The 14,773-nt window shown below is 43.2% G+C and overlaps 1 protein-coding gene across 1 annotated transcript in view; it reads left to right on the top strand.

Annotated features, from left to right (window-relative positions):
- sorcs1 (sortilin-related VPS10 domain containing receptor 1) overlaps positions 1-13,386 on the top strand; it is a 146,545-nt gene extending 133,159 nt beyond the window's left edge. The window contains exons 18-27 of the mRNA XM_030062837.1: positions 777-948; positions 1,996-2,182; positions 2,860-2,993; positions 5,604-5,727; positions 5,974-6,086; positions 7,482-7,616; positions 9,713-9,812; positions 10,281-10,386; positions 11,069-11,226; positions 13,153-13,386. Coding sequence (XP_029918697.1) covers positions 777-948; positions 1,996-2,182; positions 2,860-2,993; positions 5,604-5,727; positions 5,974-6,086; positions 7,482-7,616; positions 9,713-9,812; positions 10,281-10,386; positions 11,069-11,226; positions 13,153-13,214 — 1,291 coding nt within the window. The 3' untranslated portion in view covers positions 13,215-13,386. The remainder of the gene's footprint in view (positions 1-776; positions 949-1,995; positions 2,183-2,859; positions 2,994-5,603; positions 5,728-5,973; positions 6,087-7,481; positions 7,617-9,712; positions 9,813-10,280; positions 10,387-11,068; positions 11,227-13,152) is intronic.
- Positions 13,387-14,773: the final 1,387 nt, after the last annotated feature.

The following is a 14,773-nucleotide window of genomic DNA, read 5'->3' as shown; positions in this document are numbered from 1 at the left end:
CCTTTTTCAATGGCGAGCATTTGTTGTGATCTACATGGAGCGTCACACTAGTGGGTTTCCTCTCATTAGGGCAACACAGGCAGTGATAAGTAAGATTTGAGAGGATTTCAAAACTAAACAGCACCCAAACAGTCCAAACGTCATGGCAACTATTGTATTATCCGACAGCATAGGTCGGCAATTAGCGGCCCCCGGGCCACATGTGGCCCACAAGCAAAAACATCTGGCCCGTGAGATTGTTTGAACTAGAGAATGAAAATAAAAAAAATAAATTATACTTTTTAAAAATCAGACTGACAGTCTCAAAAAAGCTCTTTATTTGGAAACTTCATTTTTCAGAACAGAAACATTTCAATCGATCTAAATTCTTATTTGTTATATCTGGATACGAGGGTGAATAAGCGCATCAGCGAGGTGCAGCGTGGACGCTTAACATGCAAAAACAAATGACGTCAGCGGACAGCGCCTGGTGCTGAAATTCCAATAGTCTCTAAAACACAAGTTGTCACTCAAACAACGGACATAGGCGTCATATTATTGTGAAAATTTAAATTAAATCTTCTGCTCCAAGCAAAATAACCGATGCGAAACATGAAGATACATTTATGGCATCTGAAATTATAATAATAAGCAACTTTTAAGTCTGAATAAATCTGCCTCTCTGTGGTTTTGTATTTGTGTTTCTGCATATTTGCGCTTTTCTTCGTGCACATGTATGTATGCACAGTCACGCAAATCTGATAACTGTGTGTACATGTGTATTCTTCAACCTCCAGCTACAGGAAAGTGGTTTCTAATAACTGCACAGCTGGAGTCATTGCGGAGTACACAGCCAGGAGGCAGCAGTGTCCCATCCAGGCACCCAAAGGTCTCCACCTGGTCACCAGCGAAGGCACGCTGACAGCCACGCTTGGCACCAACGTTACCTTCCTCGTCTTCCTGGAGGAGGTGAGCCAGTTCCTCCATGGACTGTCATTATTCATGAATGTTAACTTGAAAAAGTACATCTCTGCCATCTACTCTCTCTGCCTTGTCTTTCCTTTCTCTCTCCACCGTACCTGTCTACTACAGCAGAGATGCCCAAAAATAGTACAAAAAGTACATACTGCTTCCTGTATGCAACATGGTGGTGCTTTTATTTAACTGTAACTGATGAAATAAGTTGGTGCAACTTTATTTGGACTGTCCAAAGTTAAGATTCAAAATAGTATCAATTATTTATCTTCTGAGAGTCAGCATAACCCTAAGCGATGCAAAGTTGATCATAAGCAAAAATTCTACTGATAGCCTGTTATACTAAATGGAGTATTTACATTGGGCAGATTGATATGAAATATGTTGCCACAAATGCATACCTTTTCAGTGTGTGTATGAAGCTCTACCAACTGACCCACACTACAAAAAATTCCACCTGAAATATAGTCCCATGTCGGAGTGCCCCTATATCTCACCTGGTGGAGCGTGAACCACATATCAAGGCTGAGTCCTTAATGCAGCAGCCTGGGGTCAAATCCGGCTCAGGCCCTGTCATCCCCTCTCTCTCCTGCCTCTTCTATCTCTCTACTGTCACTATCACATAAAGCAGAAATTTCCCCAAAAATAATCTTCAAAAACTATTAGTCCGATGGTCAGTTTTAAAATGTTGTTTTTCTTAGAACAAAGAGATAATGCAGTTTCCAAGGCAGTTTCTCAAGGCAGAATAAGGCACATCGACCCATTAGTATCAAAAACACTGCACTTGAAAATTCTGTAAACAGACTGGTAGGCACTAGAAACAAGTTGGATTATCTCAGCCAACTTTATTTACTCTGTATTTTTTACACTTGTTTTAAGAAAAACAAGATTTTAACACTAACGACCTGAGGTGCTGACGCGGAGTTTGATCTCCCTGTGCACAGCAGTAGCTCTTTGACACGCTGCTTAAAAGCAAGAAAACGATGTGCCTGTGGGCTGAGTTAACCCGAGCGCCTTCACCAACGGCTTCGTTGTGCGCAGGGCGACGGGGCGAGGACGAGCATCACGTTGGACTTCGGCGACGGCCACGCCCTCACCTACTCCAACGTGAGCTCCATCGAGGACGGGATCAAGCACGTCTACAAAGCGGTGGGGATCTACAGGGTGACCGCCACCGGGGAGAACAGCCTGGGGTCAGAGAGCGCCGTCCTCTACCTGCATGTCACATGTGAGATACTCTTGGGTTTGTGTGAGTGTGTGTGTGCGAGTGTGTGTTGGACCTCAGTTTCTCCAATTCTTTGAGTCACACTCGAGGATCCTCTTCACAATTTATCACATTCACAGAAATTGCGGCTGTCAACTCGTACGCAGCCTGCCGCGTTCTGTACTTTATCTGTGTATGGAACGCGCTCCGCTCCCGTGGCCAAACAAGCGGTGGAGATAGAACAAATCCCATTACGATTCCTCTCAAGTCGGCTTAGCCTTCATAGCCACTCAACCCGTGGACGTTTCTGCTGTCTCCAAGTGACGGGGCTGACCACCCCCGGTGTATTCGGAGGTGACAGATGTAACAGAGCTGACTTATTGATCAGGGAGCGCCGAGCCCCCTCCAATCTGTCAATCCTGTGTGCCAGCCGTACAAATAGAGCCACCACGGGCTCAGGAGTGCCACGGATGAGAAATAACACACAGATGGCAGCCAACGGTCCCAGCGCAGGAGGGAATTCTGACCCCCCCCACACACACCCCCACTTCCCCATCCTCCCCACCCACTCTTCTTCTGTTTTTTTTTTTTTTTTTTGCAGTGAAATGGTAAAGTTGTTGTTTCTTCTTTTTTTCCTCTCCGTGCACCGAGTGGCGCAGTGCATCGAGTTCACTCTGTGATGTATTTGTGTGCCTGAGTAGGTCAGCTGGAGTATATCCATCTCGCGGCTCCCTTTGTGGCAGTGAAGAATAAGGAAGTGAACCTGACTGCTGTGCTGCTGCCCAGCCAAGTGGGAACGGTCACCTACATCTGGTGGATCGGAAATAACACAGAGGTAATGTTCCCCACCTCTCCCTGAGTCTGTGCTGTTGCCGCGGCTGTGCTGCTGTGTAATTAACTGGGTGGCGACTAGATTCTGCTCTCAGGCGTGATTTTATTGAACTATTTGTGTGCGGCGGGGGTTGCAAAAATGGTGCCCTTGTTAATTTGCGATAATTTGATATTTGAGCTTTGAACTTGCGCACTTGATTGATTTATCAGATGCACAAATGTATGGTCTGGCTTTATTAATGATAGCTGCTGCCACTTTAAAGTAGCAATGAAATGAAATGGCACATTTTTCATGCCAGAATATTCACGTGCTTAACAATAAACTTGAAAAGATTTCCTAAATTTGTATGCCAACTCCTGTTACTACTTCTTCCAGGTGTACAGAACATGGTAAAGTGACTGTTAACCATGAAACGACATGTGACCCATAAAACATTTAAGACTTTAAGACTGTATGTCATGCACATACACTACTCACAAAAAGTTAGGGATATTTGGCTTTTGGGTGAAATTTATGGAAAATGGAAAATGTTCACGCTACAGTGATATTATATCATGAAAGTAGGGCATTTAAGTAGAAGCATACACTGGTGATTTCCTCATCTCAAACAATTTCTTGAAACAAAAGCCAACAACAGTGGTGGATATACCACAACAAAAAATGTCAGTGTCAATAACTTGTCATGTGCCCTTGAGCATCAATTACAGCTTGACAACGACGTCTCATGCTGTTCACAAGTCGAGTTATTGTCTGCTGAGGCATGGCATCCCACTCTTCTTGAAGGGCGGCCCTCAGGACATTGAGGTTCTGGGGTACAGAGCTCCGAGCCTCTACACGGCGACTCAGCTGATCCCATAGGTTTTCTATGGGATTCAGGTCTGAGAGTGCAGGCCACTCCATCTGAGGTACCCCAGTCTCCAGCAGCCGTTCCCTAATGATACGACCTCGATGAGCTGGAGCATCAAACACCTGATGTGAATTTTGCCGTTAAACTCCTTGTTAGAGAACAGCAACTTGTGCAAAAAGTACTGAAACACTGAACAGTTGGACATGTGCATTCAAAAGTTTACAGAAGGTCACATTAAGTTCACCTGGAAAGGTTATAATGCATTTTGGGTTCATCCTGAAATTTCACCCGAAATCCAAATATCCCTAAATTTTTGTGAGTAGTGTAATTTTTAACCACTAAGGTCCATGTAAAGAGATGGAATCTACGGAGTAGGAATTTCCGGAATTTACCACATCAACAGGTGTCAACAGGTACTTTCTGCTAGATCACGTCCCATGTCTAAAGAGATATTATTAAACAAAGCATTCTCTGGTTGGCCCTCAGTGGGACAGAGGGCGGAGATGGTTGGACTAAACCAAGATGTGTAGTGTGAGGCATAATGATTATTTTAATGTTCACAATTCTGCAACCTAAAAATCTTACAAACTAATCAAATAAGATGTATTCCTCACTTCATAAAAAATGTATCGTGAAGTCTTGAAATTGAAACGTGTTGTGAAATTACAAAGCCACAGGGTTACCGTGCACTGGAAGTGGTGATGTTGTGAGGAACTGGGAGGCATGAACAGATTTTTCAAGCCATGAAAACACCATCAACAATGAACAATCACACACCTCCCATCAAAGAAAAACGCCTCACTGATGAACCATTAGTCTTTTGAAAGATGTCTCTCCTCGTTCGGCCCTGCCCCAGTAACATGTTTCATCAGGAAATACATCACATTAAGGAAGCAGGAGGCCCTCAAAATGCTGTTTCATTGAGACTTTAAATTCTTACTCTGACATCCTAACCGGCACATCAGTCCCACAGACAGATGTTCATCTAGGGTACATCTCCTAAATTTGCCCTGAATCACTAATATAAAGTGTCATTTTACTCGAGCAAGATGGTATTTTATGGCTATGCAGGAAGCTGGGGCACGGTTGTAAAACACTGCAAACATGTGTCTCCAGTTGCAAAGTATGAGAGTTGGCATGCAACCCTGAATTAAAGAGCGAATCCCAATACTTAGCTCCGTTCCCGCTGGACTATCAGATGTGCCAAAAGTGCTGCATGTCAGAGTCCTGCAGTTTCACCGTGTTAACAATGCCTGTCTTCATAATTGTGGTGGCTGTGTTTGTTCAGCCGCAACAGAGCCCTGCCGCCAGGACAGCCTGTTATGCCGGTGGATGATAAATCGAGGCAGTATTAGCATCTCAGAGCTATTTGAAAAACAAATAGAGACGTGAGTAATGACAGGAAAGAGCTGCTGGTGTCACACAGGGAACTCTCAGTGGACCCCTATACTGTATGCTGCACAGCTGAGATCGTTGCAGAGCTCTTTGAGTGTGTGTGTGTGTGTGCGTGTGCGTGCATGTGCGTACATGTGTATGTGTGCGTGCGTGTGTTTGTGAGTATGCCAGCAGGCTGACACCTCTGTAGTGTAAATAACAGCAGTGTGAGATGTTAACCAGGCGTTGATAAGGGTCTCTCTCGGGAACCTCCCTCCCTCTCTCTCCCTCTCCCTCACCTCCTCGCTCTCTTTTTCTGTCTCTCTCTCTCTCTTTCTCTCTCCCATGCCCCCCCCCCGTCCCACCTGCAACACCACCACCACCGCCACCAGCCCGTAATCACCCTGGAGGGAAGTGTGGCATGTACGTTCTCCAGGGAAGGCATCAATACAGTCACCGTGCAGGTGTCTGCGGGGAACACTATTCTGCAGGACAGAAAAACCATCGCTGTCCACGGTGAGCCGAGTCTGTGACTCCTCCTCCGTTGGGATTTTGTAGCTCTGTAAACACAGTGACAAGATATGTCACCAGGATCCACTTAATGAGATATATATATATATAAGTGAATGCTATCGGTATGGGTGGATTTCAGCTCAGCCGTGTGAATCAAAAGTCTGAACCCCATATTTAATGCCGGATGAAAAACAAAATCATACCTTACAGCTTTCCTTTCTTTCTTTCTTTCTTTCTTTCCCCCTCCAGAATATTTCAGATCCCATCTGCTCGCCTTTTCATCAAATCTGGACGACTACAACCCCGACGTGGCAGAGTGGAGGCTCGACGTGAGCCGTGTTATCAAGAACTCTCTGATCCAGGTAACTCACTCTCAGGTCTTTTCATGGAACATCCGCCACTCCGCTCCTCCACCCCGGTAAATACTGTCAGCGGTTGACTGGACCTCTGAGAGCCTTGGAACGGAGCGTGACCCGCCAGGGCTCTGAGACATGAATGTGACTTTTATGATGATAAATGACAGGAGAAGTAGAGAGGGGGAAAAAAACAGTCCTAAACCATGCTGATTGTAGCGGGCTCTACAAGCAAGCCTATGAATATGTAAACTGTGGATGTGGAGGTTTCTGGAAGAGTCTTGTGATCTGACCTGGAGGGAAGCGCTAACACGAGAGCTTCATGCAACATACATCAAACCCACACGTGACATGTGGTGTATTTTTTACATCATTAACTTCCTGTTTTTTTTAATAGATTTCTCAAAATGCAGACATTTTCTGAATCTTCTGTAAGACTTCTGTAACACTTTTTTTTTTTTACTTCAGTATGTTTTATATGCGTTAGGTTTACTCGCAGGTGTGCATGCATTGACAAACATAACATTTTCAATCTATCACCGGGACTCATTTTAATGCTGGACCAAAGCCTCATGCTGGATAAATTTAGCATTTATCCATCAAAAGCAGAATCAGATCATCTTCAATTTTCTTCAGAGAAATGTCAATAAAAAAGTAGAAACTCTTCAGGCTTTTTGATGCCGCAAAATCAAAAATGATGCCAAAAATAAACTCTTCGGTTTTCTGTGAATTTCAGAGCGTCGATTTTGTCGTTATTGATATCACTTTTCGATGACAACCCGTGGCACTGCAAAAAAAAAAGGTACAAATCAAAAGATGACATGTTAGTTTAAGACATGAAGAAAATTAACAACAAATAAAGCTGGAACAAGCAGCGGAGGCAATTGGAAGTATCAGTGAAAAATTAACTAAATCAAATGGTTTCCATTTGTACAAGCCTTAGATCTTTCACATTACATCCTTTTGTATTGAAAATCTCAAGCGAAAATACCATCACTATGAACTGTTAAACATGGAAATAATAACCCAACCAGTGCCATGTTGCCTGTTTACATGTGAAATACACAACAGTAACCCATCCAATGCATTATGGGTGATTGGTTATGGAGGCATGTACTTCCATCAGCGAAAAAAACTAGCAGAATGACATTTTTCCAAGTCGTGTCCTGCAGATTTACAAGAACACAGAAATATATAAACAAATCAAATGTCCACTCTAAGAGCAACACTTTCAAAAACACACTTATCAAAAACAGTTAAAAAGATGTAAGCAACTCTTTGGATATTTTATCCGTGTTCATGAAATTGGTGACTATCCCATCCCGTCAGTGTTCCAAATGAATTAACGTGATGCTGAGTGAACTCCTTCCCCCTTTGTTTCCTCGTCCTCTTGTTCCCCACCAGGCCACGGGCGTGAGAGAGGATCAGCTTCTGGTCACCATCCTGCCAGGTCTGCCCACAGCAGCAGAGTTTTTCCTTTTGCCAGACAAACAGTTAACTGAGGGGAAGCCAGAGAAGAGCGCTGCTCATTTAGATCAGGTGAGATCATCGTCGATAACATCTCCTGCTCACTCTGCCACCGCAAACGCACAACAAAGCCATCTTTTTCTTCTCATCCCCCCCCCCCGACACCTCGACAGTACTTGCGTGGGTGGATAGACCTTGTTATGTCACCTTGTTATTCTCACTCCGATGTCACAACAAGAGCCACGCTCAATGTTGTTCCAAGCTTTGTGCAGGTGTGAAATCACTCGTAGACGGTTTCGTTGCGGTGTTTTGTGTGTCATATAGGCGAGTCATGTGTCTTTTTGTAGGTGCGGCATGTCCGGTAATTAGAGCCCCATGCCATCATCCCAGGCTTGAGTTCCTCTTTTCCTCCAGCAGATGTCAATGTTGGTCCACTGAAGCATGTCCGGCCCTTTGCATGGGTCTAATTCTAGAATTCGCCTGAGGAATCTCCACAATAGACTCATCAATAAGCCTGACAAGTATTCACAAGCCATCAAGGGGAATGACTTTTAAACTCCCTCAAGTCACATCCCGTGGCTGTGAGGGTGTGGGGCCCTCACTCTCAAAGGAGCCCAAAAAGCCAGACAAAGAGATGGTCGTGGCTGATCTGTCCAATAAATCACAAATGTATCAAGATGGACTGAATTAGCTCTGAGCCTCGCGTAATAGATAATGACTGATAATAATGTAAGATCTGCTCTCCGTGGGAAGCGTTCCACGGGCATGTCCAGAAAAGAGAACCGGGGAAGGAATCAATTTGGTCTCGCTTCCCCTCCCTTCTCACACCTGGCTGATTGCTTGGAAAGATCCCCTCCTATACAAGCTGGTAATAAATCTTCATTCAAGGCTGGCATCTTGAAAGTGTAGAGCGTGGACTGCTTATTAGAATGTATAATAGATTTACTGACCCTGGTACACAGTAGGAAAAAGTAATTATTCATCACATAGTCTAAATTTAAACTGCTAAGAAATATAAAGGGAGGATGAAGGACTACAGAAATTACTCATATCACAATTAATTTGGCAAATGAGGCAGATAAGATAAATGAAGCTTCTGCATCGGGGAAAAAAAAAAGAGAGATCTGGAGGGAGAAAATGGAGGAATTTGTTTAGCCTGTGTCTTCTCTATGCAACGCTGCTCTCTCCTTGTTTGAGGGATGCAGATTAGATCGAGAAAACAGTGGCATGTTTTATAATAGTCCAACACTTTGTTTAAAAAAAGCAACCATATATCACTTTAAGATTCAGAATGAGAATTAGGGGCCTGGGGGTACAGATTTATAATAGCCTGAATAATCTTTGTGGGGAAACATATTATGACTGGATGAGATTGGACTCCAAAGTTTTCCTTTGGGTCAGCGTGATCCGCCTGATTTATGTCAAAGTCGGATGTTCACAGCCCAGGAGGTCGCTTTCCACTCTGAATAGCGGGGGATCGGGCAATCTTTCGTTATACGCAGCGTTTATCGCGGCGGAAAGGTTCCCCGGCGCACAAAAGGTTTTCAGATAACCTCAAACGGGGTGGTTTGGTGGAGGCGCAATATCAACCAAGGTTTCTTTGGGTCACGGCTGCTTACTGTGGCAATCACTCACAAACTGATTAAGCATGCGTTTAATCAAGAAAACACTAGGAAGTGCCATCAAGGGCAGGAAGATATTTGGACTCGATTATATTTCGGCGTGACACAACAAAGCGGATGATTACCTGCAAAAACCGACGTCAGCACAAAGTTAACAAAACACAAAGCGAGGACAGATTGGATGACGTTAACAGTAACCTTTGGCAGGTACATTTGGTTTTTCTGCAAAATGACTGAGGCCTGGGCGACGTCAATATTATATCGATGCTGTGATATAAAACACAGTGTCATCTGGGATTTTGCATAGCGTAATGTCACGATGTGGTATTAGTGTTGTCCTTTTCTGGTTTTAAAAGCTATCAGCTTCCTCACTACACTAACTGCTTGGTCATCATATCCATATTAATTAATAGTCATTTGCACAGTGCTGTCACAATATTGATATTGAAATATTTGGACAAAAATATTGCTGATCATGAATTTTGTCCAAGGCTAAATTGCCATGAATTTAAAAGACGCTCTTCATGTGCTGTCTCACCCCAACAGCTCTCTGAGGTTTTGCTCAGTGCCTTGAATCAAAACCTCGTGCGGTTCACGTTGCGGCCCGGGGTCCAAGTCACAGTGTACGCAGCGCACCTATCAGCAGGTAAAGCCCGACACCTATATACACAATACAACAGCCTGTGTATGTTTAGAGCTGATGAGGAGGGCCTGTATGCTTCCTAAGTGGGACGTAACGCTAAGCATGAGCACATGAAGCCTATCGAGACACCTAGATACAGTGGACAGTCAGGTACTTTTGATATTTCTGTTGCCCCGTCAACTAACGAACCCCAACCCTGTGTGTGATTGGCTCCCACCATTTAGCTACACAGAGACATTCAGAGAATGAGCATCGTTACAAGTATGTGTGCCTCTTCCTATTGGGGATGCTGCTACTGTCCTAAGGGGCTTATAAGATAAAGAGTAAGAGAAGTCAATACTACTGTATATTCATATTCATAGGCGTCAATTTTCTTGTTGACCGCTCACTGCATGATTCAGCTGGGTGGAAATACAGGCGGCGTTTAATTTATGCTATGTGACCCCCCTTTGTGTGTCCCTGTCTCTGCAGCGCCGCTCGTGGACACCAGCGAGAACCACAGCGGCTCGGCCATGCTAATGCTGCTATCGGTAGTGGTTGTGGGATTAGCTGTATTTGTCATCTACAAATTCAAAAGGTAAAGTGTTTATGACATGTCAGGCCTATATAGCCATCACGCCGCACCTGATATGAAGGCGGCGGAACGTGTCTAACCGCGCAGGAGAGATCCTGACAGCTCGGTAAACAAAGCCGCCAGCAAGGCTACAGAGAAGGTTGATCGCTGTCTGTCAAACGTCGGCGCTGGAACCGGGAGCTTCTCAATGGAGAATTTGGTTTGCTCGCGCTCTCGCCGCGAGAGCCGTGTTGAAATTCTTTTGTCGGGGGCCGCTCTTTGCAAAAGAAATGTCAGTCAGCCTTCAGCCACTATCAATATGAAGCCCTCTGAGCACGGGTGGCTGACCTTTCTGAAATGTTACATTATTTCACCTCGCCAAGGTGCAGTTCAAAGAGAAAAGGGCACTAATGGCCATCGAGATCAAGACAAGCAGCAAGATAATAAAACTTCAGACTTTGAATTTTGAATTTTCAGACCAGCATGAATGTCGATTCAAATGCAAATATGCTCACAAACACTGTCAAAAGGCATAGAAACAAAGCAATTAAATAAACAAGGAATATTGCCTGGTTCCAGATGCGAATAATTGGCTGTTTTTTACGTAGCGCACCAGTCCTCTGGGCCTCAGGCTGTGTCCTTGCTTTCTCTTTTATAGTTAGGCTGCTATCTTTATCCCTTGCCTCATTGTAAATCTTTCCTCAAGGAAGATCCCAGGCCTCAACGTCTATGCGCAGATGCAGAACGAAAAAGAACAAGAAATGATAAGTCCAGCAAGACCAACGGAGAGCACGCCCGACTCACAGCGGGACTTGGTGACTTCTTTGGAAATTCTGGACACAGAGTTCAACACGCGGCCCATCGGTAACTGCTCGTTCCGATTTTCACTCCTCCGTTTTATGTTGCCTCCCTTGGTTGTCGTGTTTCATGCCGTTGCTTCCACATGGTTGCTTCATGAGGCTCATCCCGTGTTTCTCATTCTGTGTTTCTCAGAAGAGCAGTGGGTTCAGTCCACCTAAGTGCGAGGGCTAATTATGAGCGAAGGCTAAAGCGAAATGAGTATGGTGGATATTTTTGAAATCTACAGTTGCTTTCCTGTAAAAACTGTAACCCAGTGTTCTCTTCAACACTATCCCCTCTTTAACACACCTCGATAACGTATGTGCCTGTGCATGTTTGTTCTGACATTAGTTCTAACACAGCGGGTTCATTTGAAAACACATTTCCCTTTATTACTTCTTGTTTGTGAAGAATCAAATTCAATAAAATACGTGAAATTCAGATAGGTCAAGGTAACTTCTCTGTGTGATGATGATTACAAATAGTGCCCATCTGGTTCTTGGTAATCGCTGCTAATGCTGGAATGCATCATTAATGTCACGCACAGTCCTGTCCTGCCTTTGTGTACACACATACTCCCAGAAATATCAGCTTACTGGCTATCATGTAGAAACAGCAAATTGATTGCGCCAATCAAAAGAGGTTTTTTGCAAGTTTCAGAGAAAAGTAAGTAAAAATGAGTTTGGGTCAGGTGGGTGAACCTGAATTTGGAGAAGACTGGTGCTACGCTGTACACTGCAAAAACTCAAAATCTTACCAAGATTATTTGTCTTATTTCAAGTCAAAAATGGCTTATTACTAGTCAAAATATCTCATTACACTTAAAATAAGACATGATCACCTCAGAAGTAACTTGTTTTTAGACAATTGTCTCTTGTTTCAAGTGAAAATTCACTTGAAACAAGTGAAAATTTGCTTGTTTCATTGGCAAAATTTGCCCGTGGAAAAAGTGAAAATTCACTTGAAATAAGTGAAAATTAGCTAGAAACAAGAAACAAATTTTGCCAGCCGCCTTACATCCTCGTCTACTAAAAATTTGGTTCCCATACAACTAAACTACATTCTCAATTACGTTAAGGGGAAAACACATTCTCTCACAGATTATGTTTGAATCTGACATGTTATGAAAATGTTTCTCATTAACATACTTTATCTAAATCACGTCGGGCGGCATTTTAGCCAGCTTTTACTGAAACTGCTTGGTTAAGGTTAGAGATAGGTTTGACGCAGCTACTGAGGAAAGCTGAAGCTCTCATGCGTCACGCTGAACAATAAATAAGAGAGGAACATATTTTTCCAGAGTGCAGGTCATATTGAACTTTTTCCAGGCATAAAGGTGCAGTATGACACAAAATACACTGGGTTAGGGTTAGGAAAAGGTCAGGTTTGGACATCAAAAACACGAGGTTAAGGTTAGGGAAAGGTTACATTCCCCATGAAACATAATTGAGAATGCAGATGAGTGTAATTTTCCGACAACAACAGCGGTCCCCCATGTTGCTTCTTCATCAGGGCGGCGCTCGCTGGGTCCCGATCATCTAGAAAACCGAAAAGCATTTGGTTTAATGCATGAGCTGGTAACGGCTCTGCCCTGCCATGACCTTGGAATTATGAGGTGCTCTGAAAGGTTTTATTGAAGTGGGTGTAAATGTGGAAACAAACAGAGATTAAGTTAGATTAGCATATTAATACCTACTTAGCGCTTTAATACCCATTCACTGTTAGTCTCTGCTCTCTATTACTTTGCTGTTATTACAGGTGCTGCATGTCTTTTCTGTTGACTTGTACATCTTATCGCCATGTGTCCTTTAATCAGATTTACTGTCCTATGGAAAAACCGCTTTGCATGGCTGAAAAATACAATATGAATTTCGTTGGAGATGTTTTGAATATTACTTACTCTAATTGTTGCCATTAACACAAAATCTTTTTTTCTTCTGTTCCCACCAGGATGTATGAAACCTCACGTACATGTGAAATTCTCAACAGAGCTCCCCACATACATTGTCTAATCTCTGGATCGGATTACTCGTCCAGCTGTGCCATTGATTTTTTTTTTCCTTTTTTCTTTTTTTTTTTTTTTAACCATTCGGGACTCAATGGTTTTGAGCTTTATACCTGTGCATGTTGGACCTTGCTGACACATACTGTGCTCTGTGAAAACCAGAAGAAACTGTGTACAGGTTTTTCATTTTTCTTTTCATTTTTCTATTTTTTATTATTATTTTTTTTTAACATATACATCAAGTAAATTAAACATTTTGGATTACATTTATTTATACAAGTCGAATACATAATGTAGAGGGAAAGTGAGCATGAACTAGAGAGGGGAAAAAATGTAATAAGCAACATTGTTTTGGTTTTGCTTATATATCTGAGATTGGTTTGCTGTTCTATGATGCTAACAGCAGTAGTGTATTATTTATTCATAAGAATATACTTTTATGAAGTATGTTATTGAAATGAGATACACATTTATTTTGTAAAACATGAATGTCTGTTAGAAATTTGTGTATTTTAATAACAAATGTCATACTAAACAGAAATACTGTTATGAAATATGGATAGTATACTTTGCTTTTGGTCCATTGTCTCTTGGAAAGCTGATTATGGCACAATTACACATTTTCTACTGAAATCTTTTCTTTTATTCTGCTTTTGAGTTCATAACTGAAACAGATACAGGGTTGGTTTGTTTGTTTTCTCTTCTTCCTTCCTTTACATTTTGCTGTTAATCTATCGCTTCTAGTACTATTTAATGAATACATACCAGTTTGTAAAATGTTTCGTGCTTCAACGTAACACACCACGTCATGTCTGCGGTGCCTACGCTGACCGCAAATGATCCCCAGATATCAGCAGGCGGCACACACACACACACACACACACACACTGGAAATAACAGAGGAAACTGGGGGGCGACAGGAGGACTATCGCGGAGCAGGAAAACAGTCTTTCTCAGCCACGCCCCAATCACAGCCAACATCCCTGCCCGAGGCAGTTTATCCAGGCCCAAATTTTAGATGACAGCTGGAATGAGATACAGCTACTTGGTGGGAGGATCCAAAGAGCATGGCAGCGAGAGAGAGAGAGGGAGAGGGAGAGGGAGGCTAAGAGAGACGGAACAGTGCTTTTTGGGGACGTGACGCATTAGGGCGTTCCACTGGATAGAATAAGAGAGGTTGACTTCTTGAATACTTAATGCAGCCAGTCAAGCTCAAGGCCGGCTAAGGTTGGTGACACATTTAGGCTAATGTCCTGACCAGCTCTGTGGTAGCAGCCATCTTTATCCCGAGTCATTATTATGCTCTGTAGGAGCAGGAGAAATAGAGCGCAGATGCTACCCCGGCTACATGGATGGTTACCTTGTTCAGAAGACTGTCAGGCCCGGTGGTATTTTCAAATCTGACAGATGTAAACGCTTGATTGACGACTCAAATCTTCTGAAGGAACCTTTTTCTCTCTTCCACCCCCATTTTGTTACTTTTTGGAGATGTGATAAAGCATAAGCGAGTGGAATTTTATCAGCTTTGGATGATCTTTTCCTACCATCTTTCAGTCACAGCGGTGC

The sequence above is a fragment of the Myripristis murdjan genome, chromosome 1 (assembly GCF_902150065.1).
Source record: "Myripristis murdjan chromosome 1, fMyrMur1.1, whole genome shotgun sequence".
NCBI classification, from domain to species: domain Eukaryota; kingdom Metazoa; phylum Chordata; class Actinopteri; order Holocentriformes; family Holocentridae; genus Myripristis; species Myripristis murdjan.
Note: the sequence above shows the minus strand (reverse complement) of the source record. Positions and strands in the feature narration are given on the sequence as shown.